At 44.9% G+C, this 21,691-nt stretch overlaps 2 protein-coding genes across 2 annotated transcripts in view; both read left to right on the top strand.

Moving 5' to 3' along the window:
• Pex7 (peroxisomal biogenesis factor 7) overlaps window positions 1–12,749 on the top strand; it is a 60,338-nt gene extending 47,589 nt beyond the window's left edge. Inside the window, exon 10 of the mRNA XM_090338058.1 lies at window positions 12,324–12,749. Coding sequence (XP_090194184.1) covers window positions 12,324–12,392 — 69 coding nt within the window. The 3' untranslated portion in view covers window positions 12,393–12,749. The remainder of the gene's footprint in view (window positions 1–12,323) is intronic.
• A 5,719-nt stretch (window positions 12,750–18,468) lies between these two features.
• On the top strand, window positions 18,469–20,638 carry Slc35d3 (solute carrier family 35 member D3). Its single transcript, XM_090337642.1, has 2 exons — window positions 18,469–18,907; window positions 19,788–20,638. The coding sequence occupies exons 1-2, from the start codon at window positions 18,469–18,471 to the stop codon at window positions 20,618–20,620; spliced, it is 1,272 nt and encodes a 423-aa protein (XP_090193768.1). The 3' UTR covers window positions 20,621–20,638.
• Window positions 20,639–21,691: the final 1,053 nt, after the last annotated feature.

The raw sequence follows: 21,691 nt of genomic DNA, 5'->3' as shown, positions 1-21,691 counted from the left end.
AAGCTAGAGCATTTGAACATTGGAAAGACTGAGGAATAAGAAGTATCCAAAAACTTGCCATACCTCTCTTCTCTCAAAAGATCCACTTCTCCAAGAGGAGAGAAACCTTTCTGAAAGGTTCTGTGCCTAACAAATTGAAGGCTTTGTGTCAGTAAATAGAGTGCAAAAGAAAGATGGAAAGGGATGGCGTGTTCTGAGGGAGGCTCGAGAAAAGAGCCTGTGGTCTTAGACTTTGCACAAGGGGACCCCAACAAAACCTGCCCCTCTCTGATATCCACATACTGTGTGCAGGACTTCTGTTTTAATGAATAAACTTTGTAGTTTCACTCTGGATCTTTTAAAATTTTGAGTATAATTTTTTTCCATGTGAACTTTTTAAAAAGGTTTTTATTAATATTGATTTTTACATCATATTTCAAATGTTATCTTTAACAAAAAGGGGGATTCTCTATATCCAATTTCTGGAACATAGATTTTAGAACATAATTAAAATTAAGCTGAGGGTTTGTATATCATAGATACATATCAGTTTATGTAATAAAACGTGTTTATAGAGTATATATCCCATCATATATTTCTGTCTATGTAGTTATGTTTATATTTCTGACCATATAAATTTTTATGCTGTATACATTCTTTTGTTTTTTAAAAAGCAATTTCAGGTTCAGAAATTATAAATTCATGTCAAAAATACTGTAATATATTGAATGCTAAGGTACTTTATACCACAGATGGTGTAGTAAAATCAACATTTTCCTTGAAGTACAAAATAATACATGGAAATTCTAGAGTGTGATTAAGGCAATAAGCTTACGACTGATTTTGGAAATTAAACAAAAGTTCCATTGTACATTATATACTTAAAACTCAATACATACATAGGTTTTCATTCCTTTTCAGAATTTATGACAAGTTTAAATATAATAAATTTAAAATAGCCTCACTAGATATTAGAAGATTCTCATTATCATTAAAATAATTGAAAATGACTTTATAGCATATAAAAAGAAGAAAGTGCAATAGAATCATCTTCCACATAAATAATGAGCTTTGAATGAACTAGCTCCTTTTTCTGAGAAATGCATCTATTATTGATAAGTTTTAATTCGATGAGTGTACCTATTTTCTGTCCTTGTTTTTTTAAAAAAGCTGTAATACACTCTTCAGTACCTGACAGTACCAAACAAAAGGTCCTATAGAAATCTACATTAAGTATTCATAAGCTGTGCACTATGAAATCCAGACTGGACTGAGGTAGCGCCTGTGGCTCCTCCATTGTGGGGGTTTCTCACTCAGATGGCTTCTAAACCCTCCGTAGACTCACCTTATTGGAACCTTGTGAGCAGAGGAGTTATGAATCAATGATACCTATCCTTTGACAGAGATTGTATTGCAAGGCAATATATGTAGTCTGTAGCCTAGTGACTGCCATCTGTCTCTTCTTGTTGGATAACAGATTCTGTGTGCACTAGGGCAGTGGTGGCTGTTGAGTATAACTAGGAGTGGAACAGTAAATTCCACTTGGGGTCTTGGAGGAGTAAATAAGCAGGAGGCGCTGCAGCATAATGCTCATTCAAATGGGCCAAAAATCTCCTCTGAATTCATTCAGAATGAATATAATTTTGAAGTTATGAGATCCCAGAAATAAGATATTCATTCTTATGCATTAATTCTTTCAATAAATGTTCTGATAGTCTAGACCTTGTAGATACTGGGAATTCCTGGTGGGATAAAAATAAACGTGGCCACTAGGCCAGAACTTTGGCCTAGTGGTAGAGTGCATAACCAGCATGCACAAAGACCCAGGTTCAATTCCTCGGTACCACATACAGAGAAAAACCAGAAGTGGTGCTGTGGCTCAAGTGGTAGAGTGCTATCCTTGAGAAAGCCCAAGGAGAGAGCTCAGGCCCTGAGTTCAAGCCCCAGGACTAGCAAAAAATAAATTAAGATGAAATAAAATAAATGTGGCCTTGGGGCTGGGAGTTTGGCCTAGTGGTAGAGTGCTTGCCTAGCAGGCACAAAGACCCAGGTTTGATTCCTCAGTACTGCATGCATAGAAAAAAGCCAGGAATGGTGCTGTGGCTCAAGCGGTAGAGCTTTAAGCCTTGAGAAAGTCCAAGGACAGTGCTCAGGCCCTGAGTCCAAGCCTGGGACTGGCAAAAAAATAATAAATAAATAAATAAATAAAAATGTGGCCTTGCCTTCATTAAGCGTTTGGTCCAGTGTGAAGTCAGATCATCTCACAAATGTGATCAGGTAAGAGTGACAATTCTGAGAAGGAGAAGGGTCTTGTGACTTAAAAGCTCATGATCAGGGCAGGCATTTCACCTGCCCTGGACATCTATATGTTGAACAGGTATGCATGATAACAAGAAAAAGTGGACCATTGGACAGGGTAACAGTACACACAGAACCTGCACTAGAGAAGCAGAGCTAGCACTTACAAATACAAAAATGTCTACTTTCCTGACTTCTGGTATTCTACAGTAGAATCTTAAAAATATATATTGTTTTACTTGTTATTTAAAAAATTGAGTGTTGTTGTTACAAGCTGAATTGGATAGGTTTCTGTACTAATCTGCTTAAGCTATCATAACAAAACAACACAGAATGCCTGGCTTAAACAACAACATTTTTATTTCACAGTTCTGGAGGCTGGATATTCCAGATCAAGGTCTGGTTCACGTTCACCAGATCAAGTTCACATTCTGGTGAAGTCTCCTCCTGACTTCTAGATACTACCTTGTCACTCTATCTTTATCTAGAGAAAAAGCAAGCAGGAATAGCAAATAGCAGGTCATGAGAGGAAAAATGGTTCGGTATGATTAAGAAGGCCATTACGGCCAAACCGTGGAATGACAGAGGGACGGTGATAGGAAATAGAGACCAAACTATGTGGGGCTTTGTATACTATTCTGCATTTGAGTCTAGCAGTAATTGCATTATAAACCCATTGGATGCTTAGAATAACAGATATGATCGGATATGATTTGTGCTGAAAAGACCATACTGGTGGTTATAGGAGAATAGCTTTTAGATAGGGATGGAGGCTCACAGATTAGCTTGGAGTCTTTTAAAGTAATCCTGGTGAATTTGAGTCCTGGAGATGGAGAGATGGAAAGATTCAAGATATGTTAGGTTGTACTGAATTAAATTGATGGAACTTTTTATAGTTCAACCTAATAACATTTCAATGATAGCAGAAGAAATACTGATGGATTGGAAATGGGCTAAGAAAAAAACAGTGGATGAGATTTTACCCCTGGGATGTGAGGACAAGTTGGGCACTGGTTTGATTTAGTGAGATTGTCCAAGAGGAGGAAGCAGGGACAGGAACAATTAAGAGCTGTGTTTGAGTTATCTCCTGTTAGACATTCAAACAGATTGTCTAATTAGATATGGCTTGTTCTTCTCAGGGGAGAGTTTGTATGCAAAACTAAAATGTGTGGCAAGAATGGAACAAGGGAAGTGGGGAATTGGCAGTATATCATGGTGAAATTCTCACTGGTACATTTAAAGTGAAACAGTATTATTTGAGGGTAGATTGTGATAAATTCAGCATGTATATTATAAATCCTGAGATAACCTTCAAGAAGTTTTAGTAAAAGACACATAACTAGTAAGGGAGTCATGGTGATAAAATAGAATGACAAAAATAATTTTTTCAACATAATAAAAACTAGACATAAAAATCCCACAGCCAAATCATATTGTGAGGTAAGTCAAGCTCAGAGAGACAGACAACACATATTTTCTCTCTTTTGTGGAATTAGATCTAAAATATAGCAGGATATGATAAATTATACAGGAGTTAAGGCATTTGCACAATGAAACCAAAGGAGGAGACTCTAAGGGCAGGAACACAGAGCTCGGTGCTTTGAGCCTCTGGTCATATAAAACACTGCCAAAATGAACTCCAAGAAATGGAGTTTTTCTTTGTTGTTGCTTTTGTTTTCTTTTGTCTTGTTTGTTTGCTTATCTCTCCTTGTGAAGGGGAAAGGAAAGGGGGCCCAGAAATGGGGGAGAAAAGGTGAACAACTGCAGCAGTGCTACACACCCGGCACTATGTAACTTGAGAGTGGGCATGGGAGGGAAAAACTGGGAGAGAACAAAGGCAGGGGTGACATTGTCCAAAAAGAACCTGACTTCCATAACTATAACCCCTCTGCACATCACCTTTATGTGACAATAAGAGTATCGCACAGTCATCATTGGCATTACAGTCAATAATAACAGACAGATGTATTTAACCTAGTGTTAGTCCTAGCGGGATGAATTAGACAAGAAAAAGTAATAGAAATAATTTAGATTAGAAAGGAAAAAAGTAAGGTTTTTCCTCTCTTTTCAGATGCCCAGCTGTAATAGCAGGTATCGGGATGGCAGATTTCAGAAGGATGACAATTTGAGCCCAGCCTGGGCAAAGAGTTAGCAAAACCCATCTCAGTCGGATGGTGATGCCTACCTGTCATCCTGGCTGCATGGGGGATTGTGGTCCAAGCTAGCCTGGGCAAAAATGTAATACCTTACCTGAAAAATAACTAAAGCAATAAGACATGGAACATGGCTCAAGCTGCAGATCACCTGCTTAGCAAGCACAAGGCATGAATCCAGACCCTGGTGCCAGGGAGGAAAAAAAATCCATCCATGTCAACAATTATACTGAGTGTAACGAGTTAAACACCCCTCATTAAAAGACAGTTAAAAAGCTAAATATATAAGGAACTTTGAGAGGCTTTCTATGTTAAGACTTCATGACCTATTGGATTTTGAACTTGCTCTTCATTTTGAGACAGGGTTTTCTTACTCAATCCAGGGTCACCTTGAACTCATAGTTCTCCTGTCTCAGCCTTCTAGGAGCTGATATTACATACATGCCACCACACCTGTCTGGATTTTGAGTAAAAAAAAGAGGTGTTCTGAGTCCAATTATTATCTAATATCAGTTTTCCATGGCTTAATGGCTTAGTCAGAACATGTCTCATTTGCTCACAATTCCCTGTTAGAAATTTGGGCCTGGCAATTCTTCTGTTGGTCTCACCTGGACCGCCCTTTCCCTCACATGGTTCCTGTCCTTTAGCAGCTTAACTCGGGCTTGGTGGTCTTGATGGACCTCATTTACACCTCAGCCTTCTTGTTGGTGAATCCCTTGTGTGAACCTCAGCCTTACTTGACCCTTCTGCTCATGTAAGCGAGCCAGGGCCAATGCTGTCACATGGCATCTTGAGAGGCTAGACCTGGAAGCTACACACTATACTTGATATGGCAAAGCCAATTAGGAGACCAAGCAGAATCCAGAGACCCGGACAGGGATACCTGCTCTTCAGTAATTACGAAGAATGCTGTCCTAGGATCTACCATTATAACTTTAGTTGATGTAATTGATGGCTTCATTTAATTTTGATGTGTCTTATTTATTCTTTATTTTTATAACATTGTACAGATTTACTGATTGCAAGTTAATTTTACCCTTTGTTTATATTTTATTCTCTGATAAAATCTTTCTTTCTCTGACCTCTTACTACTATTCTGTCTGCTTTAGAACTTATCTTAGGGCTCTCTGTCATAATATAGTCTCAGTCTTAGAAAAGATTTGTCTGACTCCTTGTTTTTATTAATCCTGTTCTTTTTAGCTTCTTCCTTCTTAGAAGTCAGGGGGAAAAAAAAACAGGTCCAAAGGCATTCTTATACTGCCTTTCTTCTTGACAGAATGTAAGATCTTGTCTTTTAAGGTCTAAGACTTGACAAACAAGCCCTCTGGAGCCATTCTTTAAGGACAGTGGCTGAGAAATACTGTACGCCCTCTCTTGTTAACCGAGATGAAGTTATCTTTCACTGAAAAATTTTCTTTGATTTTTTTTCCTATGAGATCATGACTCATGCAGCCCTAGCATTTTCTCTTTTTTCTGTTATCCTTAGTTCTAAATTGGATAGCCCTTTTCTGCTCCTAGACTTGTGATACCAGGCTTGCTCTCTACCTGCTTATATAATTAGAATCTTTTTTTTCTGTATTAATTTATCTTGAGAATTCTTGACTTTGTGCCCTTTAGTGCATGTCCTGCTCTTCTGAGTGTGCATTGAGTTCTTAGTGCAGTATATGTAAGCTAAGGACAGGTTCACATATCTTATACATTCTTTTTGGGTATCATTAATTCTCTCTTTAATGGTTTGTTGTTTTGGTGGTACTGGGGATGGAACTTGGGCTCTTACACTTGCTAGAAAGATGCTCTGCTAGTTGAGCCACTTCTCTAGCCCCTTACGTGTTTGGTTATTATTGAGAGGATGCCTCACTTTGTCCCTTGGCAAGCCTGGACTGTGATAATCCTGTTTGGTGCTCGTCCATGTCACAAGGATGACAGGCACTTACTGCCCTGGCAGCCATGATGCTTCTCCTGTCACTGGTATGGACAGGGGTGTACCACCACACTCAGGATGGAGGGACCTTCATGAGGTCCCTCCCCAGTCTCTACCTTCCATATAGCTAGAATCACAGGCTTGAACCACCATACTTCTCTCTAAAGCAGACGTTATCAGTTCATTTCAAGATATCACCTCCTCTCATCTAATACAACTTCACTATTTTTTTCAGTTGGAGTTTGGGAAATTACATTTAGAAGATTACCCTTAGATCTAAAAACTGGTTTTTGGGTTTTTTTTCCCTCTCAGTGCTTTAACAAAAAAGACAAAAAAAAATACCCTTTGATACACACACACACACACACACACACACACACACACACACACACACACGTATTGAAAACTGCAGCTATTTTAAATGTACAGCTCAATCAGTAATGCATCTAGGCATCCATCCAGACCAATGCCAGCTTTCCATGGATTGCCTTCGAAATCTTACCCACTCCTTTCAAGCAGTATCTGCTTGTCCATTTTTTCCAAGCCAGACCTGGAGCCATTGTTGCTCAGTTACTTCTAAGGTGTAATCTTTGTTCAGGCTGCCCTAGATGATAATCCTCCTATTTGCACTTCCCACTGTGGCTGGGATGACAGGTATGTATTACCATACTCAACTTTCTCTGTTGAGATGAAGTCTTTTAAACTTTTTTTGCCCGGGTTGGTTTAGTCCTCTCGGTTTTAGCCTGCTGTGTAGCTGAGATCACAGGCCTGCATCAGTGCACTTAGCTATTGATTGAGAAGGGAAATTTCACAGCTTTGTGTGGGGACTAGTCTTAAACCTCAACTTCCATATATCTATCTATCTGGATTTTTTTTTTTTGAGGGGGGTACCTGGTAGAGGTTGTGGTACTCAGGTTTGAAATTAGATGTTGTGCTTGTAAGACAAGTGCTCTGCCAATTGAGCAGTACCCCAGCCGTTTTATTTAGCTTACTTTTCAATAGAGTCTAGCTTACACTTTTTGCCCATGCAGGCCTCTTACAGCAATCTTCGCACCTTTGCCTCCTGCCTAGCTAAGATTACAGGTATGTGCCTCCACATCCAGTTTGCTCTTCTTGAAATAGGGGTGTGCTATGTTTTTGCATAGGTGAGACTTGAACTGCAATCACCCATCTTTGCCTTTCATATACATGGGGTTACAGGTTTGTACTAACATGCCCAACTGTTGTGAATGGCTGTCTTGCAAAGTTATGATTATATTACAAGTATGAATTTACCTTTGGGGCCTCCCCAAATGCTTGGTAAACACAATCTTTAAGAATTATTATTGAGGCCCTGAGTTCAAACCCCATTACCAAAAAAAAAATTAATAGGAGTTTTTTAGGGTCAAGCATCCTAGGATTTATGTCTAAATCAATTTCCTCACAGATATTAGTTCTTAGATTATTAGAGGATAAAAAATACTCAAAATATTCCAATATGCATCTACAAAATTGGACTTTAGGAGTAGGCTAGCACTGTTGTATGTTCTGTTCACCTGTTATCTCAGATGATGTTTTCTGCATCTGTAACAGACTAGCCCTGGAGTTGCAGAGACCATGTGCCACAGACCTTCAGTATCTCAGCTCTTTCCTCTTTGATGCTTGTAATTGTGTGTTTTTATGACAAGTGCTTGATGCTGTCCCTGAACCCTGGACTATCGAAGGTGTAGCTGGGGGTCGCAGCCTTGTGCTCAGTGGTAGATGGGGTTGGCCTGCATCTGCCCTCTGCACCACATAGGCCACCCTTGCCAGGACTCTCCCATTATGTATGACATTCCAGCCACTGCCACGAGTGTCGCCTGCTCTGGAATCTTCTCAGGCCTTTGCCTCCTCTAGGCTATGGAAGCATTGTGCCTGAAAACCAAGCAGATCACTTGATCACACATAATGAATGGCTGGTTTTTCAAATTTTAGATTTAATTGTTAGTGATAATTTTAAAAATCATTCTCCCTAATCTCTGTGTCTTCCTATCTTACTCATTCTCCCCAAAGGAGATAATTACAGTTCATTGAGCACCCTTCCCAAGGCAAGAGCAGTTTCCCACAAAATTGCAAGAAAAAAATATAATTCTAAACAAGAAATAGAAAAGTTGCCAATAAAGTAAATCTCACAATGGGACAGCTGGAATGGACTGATAAATTAACAGCTCAAATCATCATTTGAGGTGAACTACCTTATCCACTGCTTGTGTAAATATTTTAATAAAGTGAAGGGAATTGATAAAGCTAAAGAACATAAATGAATCTCAGTATACCATGTATCTGAAGTCTGGCATTTTCATTATGATGTTTTGGTTTCAAAAAGCTGCAATTCTAGGAGCATTAGTAGTGAAGTGTCTTCGAACGTATTTTATCTGCTTCATCAGTGGTGAGCTTCCAGCAGGGCTTCCTTACTGTGAGCATTGGTTCATTAAAGCTCTGGAGATCATCTGTGGAATGGCTTGCTCAGTACTTGGCCTGTGAGAATTCTCCTGTTCTGTGAAGCATCTGGAAGCATCATGGCACTGCATCTGTGCTGAAATAGACTGTGCCCACACCATGCTGCGAAAGAATGGGCCCAGCCAGGCACTGGTGGCTCATGCCTGTAATCCTAGCTACTAAGGAGGCTGAAATCTGAGGATCACTGTTCAAAGCCAGCCTGGGAAGGAAAGTCCATGAGACTCTTATCTCCAATTAACTATGCAGAAAAAGCCAAGCCCGAAGTGGCACTGTGGCCCAAGTAGAGTACTGGCTTTGAGTACAAGTGGCTCAGGGGCTGTTCCTGGACCGAGTTCAAACCCCGTGACTGACAGGGAGGGAGGAGAGGGAGAGAGAAAGAGAATTCGTGGAATTGGTTTTAACTCATAGTCTTGTACTTGCTGGGCAGGTGCTCTGCCATTTGAGTCACACCTGCAGCACTGTTTTCTTTAGCTTTGTTTCAGGTAAGACCTTATACATTTTGCTTGGAGCTGGCCCACGTCTTGATAGTCCATTATATCTGGGTTCACAGTCATGCGCCACCATGCTCAAACTTTTTGTTATGATGGCCCCAAACTGTGACCCTCCTGACTTCCACCTCAGCAGCTAGGATTTCAGGTGTGAGCTGCCATATGTCCCTTGTTCCTTTGGGTGTTTTCTTTTGTTGTCTCACTGTGTTGCCTGACCTCAGTGATTCCCATTTCAGCCTTTTGAGTAGAGAGATGTCATTGCCACTGGGCTTCCTCTTTCTGATTCCTCCCCATTTCTCTCTTGTACTCCATATGAGCCTACTAAGCCTGAAACTTCACTTACTAAGGTGAAATGGCAGAATATAGCACATGGTGCTTTCCATTGAACTAATGGCTTATTAATATCTTTTCCGTATAGAGGAAGGGAAGTCTGCCTTAAGAATGTTTCAATCCTGAGCTTAAATTCATTTTAATCAACAACAAAAGCCCCTGAACACCTCTGCCTCTATGACACTGTGGCTAAATAGGATCTGTGGGCCTATTCAGGTCTAAGATTTAAAAAATAATAGTGAAGAAAGACATTGTATATTTTTTCATAACATCATTCCTTGGGCACTGACTGTTTTAAAATGAAGGCATGTATCTCAACCAGAAAATTGAACTTGATAGCTGTATATCTCATTGCTTTTAATTTCATGCAAAATGTTAACAATTATTCTACCCTCTCTTTTTAGTATGATTATCTACTCTTCCCCCATTCTACAATGTTTGCTCTTATAATAGAATATCCCTTCTGTCTTACTGTGCTATATTAAAAAGTAAGGGTTATTCTGTTCCATGGAAGTGATGGCTACCCTGTTAAGACAAATTAACCTGTAGCCCTATGCATGACCGCACTACTCTATATCCCCATGCCTGATCTCACTATCCTTATATGTGTGACTGTGTTAAAGTGATATACCTGTCATTGAAAGGGTGTGAGCATGTGTCATTCATGTAACTCATATAAGATTTTAGGGCTAGCTTAAAGGAATCAGAGCTCAGATACACAAAGGTAATCACTAAATGCTGACATGAATTTCTGATAGATGTAGAATTGGTCCATAGCCTCAGGGCACTGAACTAAAAGGTACGGTGTCAGTTTTTTTTTAACACATTTTTTTGTGGGAGGGGCAGTCCTGGGCTTGAGCTCAGGGCCTGAGCACTGTTCTTGGGCTTTCTCAAGGCTAGAACTTTACCACCTGAGCCACAGCACCACTTCTGGCTTTTTTCTATGTGCGTGGTACTGAAGAATCAAACCCAGATCTTCATGCATGCTAGGCAAGTGCTCTACCACTAGGCCAAACTCCCAGCCTGGTGTCAGTTCTTCAGGAGGATCCTCAGACAACACCAACATCCCACTGAAGACGCGAGGTGATAGTTTTGCTGTTTTCAGTGTTCTGCAGTTGTGTAGCCATGAGGTAATAGGCAAACATGGAGGGACAGAAATGAGAAAGAACAAAGGTAGGTGTGGCCTCATGTCTACCCTGGGTACTGCTTTGAAGGTGGCCACGAGGAAGCAGGGTGAGTGCTGGAGAGGATTCTTCCTTGACAAGCTAAAGGGTGATGGCCCTCACCTTGTAAAATAGATTATTTTCCTAACATAGCTTTTGTCTTCTTCTGAATGTATTTTATTTTAGCAAGTTTTTTTTTCAATGTTTGCTTTTTGCTGGTTATTTTGGAGCTGGAGTCCAATAAATTGTTCTGCCTGGTTGGTCTCAAACTATAGTCCTGATCTCTGCCTCCTCATTACAGTCGTGAGCCACATGGGCCCAGCAGCACTTTTTTTTCATATATTTTATTGTAATTAATAGAAGGGTTACATTATATTCACCAGATAGAAGGTGCATTACTTCACATACATTGATACCCTTTCTCATGTCTTGGTTCCCATTTCCCTCCCCCCACCCCCACCCTCATCTTGTTTTCCCCCCTTTCCTATCCAATTTCAAATAACCAAATACGCATATATGCAATATATCAGATAACAGAGTGAAATACTGTAACAATATGAGATAGCCAAGGGACAACCAGAGAAGAGAGATAACATAGTACATTAAGGACAACAATCACTCATTATATGGCTTTTGTTTCTATATCCTAGAGGTCCTTTCATTTGGCTTCATACTGTATGGCCTTATGTATCCCACCCCCACAGAGTGAATGCCAGGCACTGTGGAGTCTGACCCCAGCCCCCAGGATTGGATGATTTCATTCTGTGAAGTCTCAGCAGCATTCTCCACACTCAGCCACCAAAGAGTTGTTTGTGAAGGGGAGGGTTTGCTTGATCTTCTCCTGTCCCCTAGCTTACATTTTCTGATACTCATTATTATGTTCATGATTCTGTGTTTCTCTCTTCCCTCTGTAAATACCACTTCAAACTGTCCATTGAGCAAAAAGGTCTTAGTCCGCATTCTAGGAATGTATATTTTTAATATTTGCCTCAGAAGGTATAGAATTAGGTAGCTTTTCTGAGGGGAAGGGAGTCCTTGCTGATGATTTTAGTTCATTGAAAATAATCACCAATGGCTTTTTATTAAAAACAGGTCCCTGTGTTTTTCCTACTAAAAAATATGTCTAGCCAGGTGCTAGTATTTCACACCTGTAATCAACCTCAGAGCTACGCAGGATACTGAGATAAAGAGACTGAAGTTCCCAGTGTAGACAGAAAGGTCCGTGAGACATTACCTCCAAACAACTAGCAACAACGTAACTAGCAACAACGTAAGGCTGCAAGCTTCGCTCAGATGGTAGAGTGCCTGTTGATAGCAAGCAAGCTGAGCAAGTGTGAGACCCTGATTTCAATCCCATAATCCCTCATAGTAAACACATATCACAATATAAATACAAGTATATGCTTACTAGTGGGTGAGATACTATCACACACTAAATGACTTGGGCTTTCACTGCCAGCCTTGAATTTCCATACAGCTAAGTGTATTTTTGTTCTTCCTTTGTGTCTTGTAGGTAGCCGACTGTTCCTGGGATGAAACAATAAAGATATATGATCCTGCATGTCTCGCTGTTTCTGCCTGAGGGGCTCAACCCTGCTCAGAAACAAGCTGTTTCTGAAGAGCTACTTCTCAACAAATAAATTAGCTATTGAAAACAGACATTACACATTTATGGGCTATTCAGATTCCTAATTTTTCAAACTTTACACTCAGTTTTGAGGCAGCTGATAAAATTTTGGGGCTCTATCATCCTGGCACATAAGCCATATTTCTTAAAAACTTAATAATAATAATTGGTGTTATGGTTTGTCTTATGTCTATTAAAATGTACTATAAAATGAATTAAAATATGGGAAATCAGTAGACTATATGAATAGTAATATATTTCATTTCAGTTTGTCATTTTAATGTAAAATAGAATCACTGCTACTGATCAAAATCAAAATAAATAGCATCTCTTGATTACTTGTGATATCACATTCTTTTTAAAGTGTGTACATAAAAACAATACTATATATTAGAATAATATAGCTATAGTTCATATATGGGCTGTAACTTAGATTTAGTTGTTCATTATTTATTGAACATGTACTATGTGCCTGAATAGTTGAATACAGTTCCTTCCAGGAAGGAAGTATATATTCTAAGTACATGGAAGAAGCCAAGGGTTATGTAATTCTAGCACTTAGGAGGCTGAGGTAGGACAAGTTCAAGTCCCTGTCTGAGGAAAAACAAAACAAAAAACACTGTGGAATGCTGTGAATGAAGAACTTGCTAAAAACCAAACAGACAAAAAAGCATTTGCTCAAAGACTGGCTGTGTAACCTGAGTGGTCGAGCACCCATCCTTGCGCATAAATGCCAAGTAAGCATGAGGCCCTGAGTTCAACCTAAAAACCTTGCCTGGCCCTTAAATTTTTGAGAGTTTTTAAAAAAACAAAATATACTTGTAATAATGAGAGAAAAATAAGTTCATGTTTGTATACTCTGATATATTTGCACATGTCTTTCATGCTTAAGAAAAGGTTAGGACAACCTACAGGACAGCAGTGTAGAGCCAGGAGAGGACTCCAGTGTGCATCCCTCAAAGCTCTAGAAAGTTGCTGCCAGTGGGAGCCACCAGTTCCCTCTAAGGTCTCTACCTTCATAAATGGGATGGTCTCTTCATTTCAGTGCCATCAGCTTGAGATCTTGGATGGTGTCCTGCCACCAGGCCTGGCACACCGAGGTCGATGCTTGATAAACATTTGTAAAATGAATGAAAGGTCTCAAGGAGGAAGGCACAGCTCTTTTTCTTATACCAACAATACTAATTGATTTTAAAGTTGATACTGCTTAATATTAGTGGATGGTAACTAACAGGTGCTCGACCTTATCACTTGAGTGGCACATGGTATACTTCATGGTGCTTCTCTCTGCTTCTTCCCTTCATGAAGAGGATCCACAGTGGGTGTTCTCTGTAAAGGACGAGTTTTAATAGGCCTTTAAAAATGCCTAACCCACATTATATTTACAGTGAAGTGGAATTCTTTATTTCTTTTTTTTTCTTTTTGAAATAAGATGATATTAACAAAATGATTCATCATGTGTCTTTTGAAACAAAACTTGTGATTTAAGAATTAGTATCTCACAGAGCACAGTGGTATATACCGGTAATCCCAGAATTCTGGAGGAGAAGGAAGCAGAAAGTTTGTGAGCTCCAGACAAGATTGGGCTCAAAACAAAGCAAAAATAACTTCCCCATCTCTTTTGATTCAATATTTTAAGGGTATCAGAGATGTATAGCTCAGATTCTTGAAGTCTTCATATGACACAGTATTGGTGGCCAATTATGCAGTTGGACCTAGTGTGTATAGATAAAGTAGAATGAATACTGCAGGATTCTCCCTTAAAAGACAATGTGTGGATTCTTGAGCTCTTGGAGACTAAAGGCTCAGCGACTGGACATGCCTTTCATGTTTGAAAGCCAGCCTTGATCTCCTGACTGCTGGCTCTTAGCTCTATTCCTGTCCATCTTCCACGCTGCCCATGTATCTGCAATGACAGAATATGATCCAAGGGAAAGGCTGCTCATAGCCACCCATCTCTGTTGGGGATCTAGTGTGAGACACCTCACATGTGCTGACCTTTTCATCTCTACAAGGCCACCCCACCTACTTGCCAGACAAGGAAGCCAAAGGTCTCAGAGTCACAGTAGCCAGGAAATAATGAAACTGGATATGAAGCCTGGATATCAGAATCCAAACCTTTAGTCCTACCTCAGGGCCTCCTTTAAGGATGCAGAAATTGGCTCACTGAGAAAGTTAAGAAGTAAAACTGCGGACTGGTCATCCCGAGGGAGTGGACTCTAAAAAGCTGACATGCTGGAGCCATCACTGCCAAGAGACAGGCTGAAAGCCAGCTGCCCTTTTCCTCCTTGGCACTTCTCAACCTACAGCTTAGCAATAATTTCACTTTCAAAAATGAACTCTTAGCAGTTTCTTACTTATACTGAATACTTCCTGCCTTCTCTACCTAGGTCCCCTTAAACCACACACTCATTTTATTCCAGCCAAATTCATCTCCCTCCTCCACACATGCTTTTTCACTTGTTGCCAGTTTAGGTGAAGCTACTGCCCTAAATGCCATCCCTTTCTGACCCATTTCCAATGCAGTCTGAGGATCACAGTTCAAAACCAGCCCAGGCAGGAAGAACCAGGAGACTCTTTAGTTAACCACCAAAAAAGAAAAAGACAAAAGTGGAGCTGTGTCTCAAAGTGGTAGAGTGCTAGCCTTAAGCACAAAAGCTCAGAGATAGCCCCCAAGCCCTGAATATCATTCCAAGGACAGACAGACAGACACACACACACACACACACACACACACACACACACCCCTAACAGAAAATATGTTGCTATTGATAGATGTATTAGTTACTTCAGTATAACAAATTCCCTCAAAACTTAGCAATTAAGACATGCGTGCTATCACACGCCTAAAATCCTAGCTACCAGGAGGCTGAGATCTGAGGATCCAGGTCCAAAGCCAACCCTGGGCATGAAAATCTGTGAGACTCTTATCTCCAACTAACCACCAGAAAACCAAAACTGGTGCTGTGGCTCAAAATGGTACAGTACTAGCCTAGAGCTGAAGAACTCTGGGACAGCGCCCAGGTTCAGAGTTCAAGCCTCATGACAGTCAAAAAAAAAAAAAGAACGTGTGAAAATATGATGAAACCCTTTACTATGTACAATTTAATATATGCTGATTAAAAATAATTCATAATTCTGTGCATGGTGAAGCACTCTAGCCTCAGCTATCCCATGGACGGAGTTAGGTCACAGTCCGAGGGTTGAGTGGCCATAGCATAAGACTAAGAACAAACTAAAGATGGCTAGGGGCATGACTCAAGTGGTAGAACAAAACCTTCAAGCCTTGAGTTCAAGCCCTAACGCTACCAAAAACAAATCAATAAACATGATAGGAAGTGGTGTTGTGGCTCAAGGGGTAGGGTGATAACCTTAAGCTGAAGAGCTCAAGGACATTGCCCAGGCCCAGAGTTCAGACAATAAAAGAAAGAAAGAAATACATAATGACAAAAAAAATCCCATATATTTCTTTCCAGGAAACCTCTCCTACCTGTCAAGCAGATTTAAGTGCTATAGGTGTTTCCTGTTTCCTGCTTCAAGATCTCATAGCTGCCTTGACTGCATGAGCCACCTTACCTCTGTCTGTAAGGCTCAAGGTCAGAGTGCTCCTCCTTGAAACCTCCCTGGCTAACAGACATCCTAGCAAAATACCTGCTCTGTGGGTTTGCTGGATGAATAAACTGAAAGATTGATCATATGCTACTAATAGTTATTGAGTAGCTTCTAAAGATAAAGAGCTTGTGTCTACTTTGTTGTGCCTGATACCAGTTGTTCAAATAGCTATCTGGCCTCTGGTCCACATTCCTGTTCAATTAACCTTGCCAATGATAGTATTATTCCCCCCATCCACTTCCACACACAGTTTTCTCTAGGAACTTACCTAGTTATAGGCTTATAGGAGATGTGATGATTTAAAAAAATTAAGCCCTAATAACTATGCAAAAGAGAACATCTGCTGCATCTTATACCACTGAAAGATTCCAGTATTAAGCTCAACAGTCTTTGCCAAATGGAGAAGGGTAAGGTAGCTGACTCAACCCCCAACCTCCCTCCTAACGTTAGGATGGAAGCAATTATAATTGCTGGCAGAAATGAATCATTCCCAAACGAGGTCTGCACAGCCACGTCTTCATGATATTCACCTAGGAGGACTTCTATTGTAAATGAATGGCTTTAATTGGAATGGTCCCTAGAAACAGAAGTCTATGGTTTCTTGAGGTCTTACAGAAAACGAATTTTCCATTTTACCTGTTTAAATTTTGAACAGACACAAACCATAATTGGACCTGCTGCTTCAGACTTCATTATTTCCTAAAGAAATAAACTTGAAACACGGCTCCTTAAATAGCCACAAGTTAAGCCATAAAACCCAAGAGCACCCAGAGGAATCCGAAGCATTTTTTTTTTCGCTGTCTCTCTGTCTCCCAGCAATGCTGTCCAGTGTTATTACTCCTGGAAAGCCAGCGCAGTGGATCGTTCGCCTTTTTCTGAGTGCCCACCTATGGGGGACAGACCTGCAGTGGTCCTAGTATGCATGCTCCCCTGAGCTAGAGCTCTCCCAGCAAGTGAAAGCTGGCCCAGAAGGACTGCAGTGAGACTGCCATTTCTGATGGGTTCTTTTGTTTTATGTGGGTTTTTTTTTTTCCTGCTGCTGAAGCATTAACAATCGCAGCCCAACACCTGAGCTGTTCAGTACAGAGGTGAAATCGCAGTGGGGAAGAAATAGACCCTGAGTGTGAAGGCCCTGTAACTGGGAGGAAGGAGGCTGCGGTTCCGCTGGCCCGGAGAGGGAGCCCGGGAGGCCGGGGCGGAGCTCTGGGGGTCGCGCCCAAGCCCTGCGCTCTGGACACACACGACAAGGAACTGGATTGTGTGCAGTGGACGCAGCGGTTGAGTTCATTCCCAAGGAAGTGAGTTCACACCAGACTCTCCTTAGTCTTGCACCCGAAAAACAAGCAAACAACAATACAATTCTCTTCTACTTCCCGGCCATTTTTCCAAGCCCAGAGTTCACAAGTCCTGAGGGGCCAGGGTGTCGCGTGGCCTGGAGAGGTGGAACGCACAGCTCTTGTCCTCCTCCCTATCGTGGCAGCCCCTGGCTGCCTGGAACCCCAAAAAGTAGCCCATCCCCCGCGCAGGACGCAGAGCCCGGGGTCCCGCCCGGACCCGCCCCGTCACGCCCTGAGCCCTCACCCCTCTGGTCGCCCAGAACTGGTCGCGATGGTTCACCCAGAGACGCTGCTTCTGCTCTTCCATGTGTGTCACCCCCCCCCAATCAGGACGTGAGGCCTGCGAGGCCGCCAGCCCCCAGCCAGCCCCCCAGAGCGGATCCCAGGATCCCAGCACCTTCCCTGGACGGCGCCACGCCTGGCACCGGAAAGGCCAGCTGGGGTGGAAGCCCGCCCCGATGGAGCGGGAGGGGGGGTCCTTTAGATGTCGGGGCGTGGGCACTAGCGTCTTGAATGCCAGGGGCTCAGCCGCGCGTCACCACCGACGGCTTCTGCTGGGAGAGACCGTGGGTGGGAAACCCGCGGCGGCACTGGAGCGGCAGGGCGGGGGGCGCCGTCCCTCGTGGCGACCAAAGCGATCGCGGTTTCGTAGTGCCCGGGATCCCCTCCCCACCCCACCCCCGCAAACCGTGGCCACTGTCGGAGACTGAAGGCGGCACGCGTGGGCGCTGGATGTCCGAGGGGCGCAGGCTCGCTCCGCCTTGCCTGCGGCGGCCGCCCAGCTTCCTGGACGGGGTATCCGCGGGGGACGCAGCCCTCCACCGACTTCCGAACCGCGATCGCTGGCGCTCCCGCCGCTCCTCGGCGACCGTGCCCCCACCCCGCCACTTTTCGGAACCACCCACCCCCGCCTCCCCGGAGCCGCGGGGCAGTCGCGCGCGGAGCCGCGGAGCCGCGAGGACGCCGGGCTGGAGCTGCCCTCCCCGGCCGAGCCCGCGCTCCAGGGGCCGGCGCCCTCGCCGCCCTCGCCGCGCTCCGCTCCGCGCGGAACCCGCAGAGCCCGGAGCTCCGCCGCCGCCGCCATGCGGCAGCTGTGCCGGGGCCGCGTGCTGGGCATCTCGGTGGCCATCGCGCACGGGGTGTTCTCGGGCTCCCTCAACATCCTGCTCAAGTTCCTCATCAGCCGCTACCAGTTCTCCTTCCTGACGCTGGTGCAGTGCCTGACCAGCTCCACCGCGGCGCTGAGCCTGGAGCTGCTGCGGCGCCTGGGGCTCATCGCCGTGCCCCCCTTCGGCCTGCGCCTGGCGCGCGCCTTCGCGGGGGTCGCCGTGCTGTCCACCCTGCAGTCCAGCCTCACGCTCTGGTCCCTGCGCGGCCTCAGCCTGCCCATGTACGTGGTCTTCAAGCGCTGCCTGCCCCTGGTCACCATGCTCATCGGCGTCCTGGTGCTCAAGAACGGCGCGCCCTCGCCGGGGGTGCTGGCCGCCGTGCTCATCACCACCTGCGGCGCCGCCCTGGCAGGTGAGCGCGCCCCGCGCCGCCACGGGGGGGACACTGAGGCAGACAGGTGGACGGCTCGGAGAGGAGTGGTGGTTAGGCGGCACACTCTCCGGAGAGACCCTGCGCAGCCTCGCTCCTCCCTCGGGGATCCCCCATCTAGTGTCCTGACCCCCAACCTAGTGGCGGGGTACACGGTACGCTCCCCCCTGCTTTCTCCCCGGCAGCCCTTTCCTTCCCTTCCGGAGGGACGGGGACGCGGGAGCTGGAGTCCCCGCGCCGGACTGAGCCGGGAGGAAGGAGGGGGGGGGGACATGAACTTCCTCGGGTCACGCGGGGCAGGGATATGGAAGGGCTGGGAGCCCAGCCGGGGTTCCCGGGGCTCATCGGGGGTCACCGGGGGCGTCAGCCGGCGGTCGTTGAGCCTCGGGAGCGGGAAGCCCCCACTGTGGGGTGGGGTGGGCGACCTTCGCCCCGCCCTGTGCCTCGGTGGGCTCAAGGTTCTGAGCCCACTGTGGCTGGGGCTCCCTCTCCCTTCTCGGGCCCCGCGGGGCGGGGGCGAGAGGACCCACAAATCAGTTGACCTGGGTGCCAGCTCTGGGAGGCCACGGCGCTTAGCCCAGAGCATCTGTGACCGCAACGGCCGCGGTGCGCGCACCGAGGCCGGCGGAGTCCGGGGAGGGCGCCTGTCGGGAGCGCACGGCACCCGGGGCTGCGCCGGGCGGTCCCGTTTTGTAGGTGAGGCTAGGGCGCGTCCGCGGGGCACTCGGGCACTTGGGTGGGCAGAGCTGGGGAGCTCCCCATCCCATCTCTGCCTGTCCCGGGGCGCCCCCGTGGCCTCGCCCCCGTGCCAACTCGCTGTCTTCTCTCTCCTTCCCGCCCGCGCCCGGCGGCGCTGGTGCAGGCGCTGGCGACCTGACGGGCGACCCCGTCGGGTACGTGGCGGGCGTGCTGGCGGTGCTGGTGCACGCCGCCTACCTGGTGCTCATCCAGAAGGCGAGCGCCGACACGGAGCACGGGCCGCTCACCGCGCAGTACGTCATCGCCGTCTCCGCCACCCCGCTGCTGGTCGTCTTCTCCTTCGCCAGCACCGACTCCATCCACGCCTGGGCTTTCCCCGGCTGGAAGGATCCGGCCATGGTCTGCATCTTCGTGGCCTGCATCCTGATCGGCTGCGCCATGAACTTCACCACGCTGCACTGCACCTACATCAACTCGGCGGTGACCACCAGCTTCGTGGGCGTGGTGAAGAGCATCGCCACCATCACCGTGGGGATGGTGGCCTTCAACGACGTGGAGCCCACCTCCCTGTTCATTGCCGGCGTCGTGGTGAACACCTTGGGCTCCGTGATTTACTGTGTGGCCAAATTCCTGGAGACCCGGAGGCAGAGCCACTACGAGGACCTGGAGGCGCAGCCCGAGGGGGAGGAACCGCCGCCGGGTGGAGACCAGCTGCCATTTGAAATGGAGGAGCTGCCTGGGGCGGGAGAGGGTGGAGGGTCAGGGAGAGGGGAGGGAGCGGGTGGCCCGGCTCCCCGGAGTGGGCTCGGGGCCGGGGGCTCCCCCCAAGGAGCTCCCCGGGTCTGCGGGGGCCCCCTGAGCCCAGCTCGCTCCTCGGAAGAAGGTAGTAGAAGGTCTCTAAGGGAGGCTTACTTGGAAGTATGGAGGTTGGTTAGGGGAACCAAGTACATGAAGAAGGATTATTTGATAGAAAACGAGGAGTTAGCCAGCCCTTGAAGGGGACCCCCGCGTATGTACATAGGGCAGAAATACTATTTTAACGTCAGGCCTCCCAAATTGTATTCCTGGAAAGGTGGGGAAGAGAGGCTAAAAAGGAGCCCACAAATTTAGCACCGGTGTGAAGTATCTGCCAGAACTTTTGCTGAGGTATAAGAGAGAGAAAAACATCAGGAAAGCACTTCACACAGTCAAACTGAAGTTGGACTCAGCTTCTGCCTTCTGGCTCGTTTATTTATTAATTTATGTATGTATGTATGTATTGCTTTTCTAACCATAACCAAATATCTGCATGCACCAAAAGTCCCTCACTCACTCCTTTCCAAAGATGAGTGTACAGATGAGAACTGCACTTAATTTCAGAGACTATATATCCAGGGGCACATCTTTTGATGCTAGCTAGACCTACGGGTTGTCTATATTATTTTAATTATTATCTTTAAGTAGTTACATGAAGAGATTTCAATGCAACACATCAGTTCGTGAGTACAGTGCCTCTTAATCCATGTTTTCCATGTTTCCCCCTCTCACCATTCTCCCCCATCTCTTCCCAGCCCCAACCATCCACTCAAGTTATCTGGTTCCATTTTCACATCAGCGTACCCATTCTTCTCTGCTCACTCATTCTTCCTCCATTCCTCTGCCCTCCTCTCCAACACTTGTTCCCAGCATTCATTTGGTTAAACTGTAAATTAGTTGTTCAAAGGATTTACACCATCAGAACCTATAGTTTCTCTGGCCAAGTGGGCAGAGTGTAAGGTTGAAGCAACATCTACAAATAAACGGAATTGTTTGCTGTTATTTAGAATCATCTTCAATATCATGTTTACTCAAGTTTTTCACTTGTTTCTTGAAAATAAGTTGTTCTATCATAGGCTGATGAGAAATACTGAAGCTATTTTGAAAACAGGAGTTTGGGGGCTCTAATTGCAAAGCCTAAAATTTGCTTTTAGGAATTGTAAAATACCTTAAACGTTGTCTTGGTTCCTTGCCTTTTAATATTTATTATTGAATGCTGTAACCTTTTCAGAAGCCAGTTATACTGTTGAATATTCTTTCAGGCAAATGCAA

This window comes from Megascapheus bottae, chromosome 8 (assembly GCF_031878675.1).
Source record: "Megascapheus bottae isolate mThoBot1 chromosome 8, mThoBot2.hap1, whole genome shotgun sequence".
NCBI lineage: Eukaryota > Metazoa > Chordata > Mammalia > Rodentia > Geomyidae > Megascapheus > Megascapheus bottae.
The sequence above is the reverse complement of the archived record's forward strand: the minus strand, read 5'-3'. Positions and strand labels throughout refer to the sequence as shown.

Excerpts from the sequence above, each read along its gene's own strand:
- Slc35d3 (XM_090337642.1), top strand. The coding sequence starts at position 18,469 with ATGCGGCAGCTGTGCCGGGGCCGCGTGCTGGGCATCTCGGTGGCCATC. Across the intron at positions 18,908-19,787 it reads CTGCGGCGCCGCCCTGGCAG|GCGCTGGCGACCTGACGGGC; the intron begins GTGAGCGCGCCC and ends GCGCTGGTGCAG.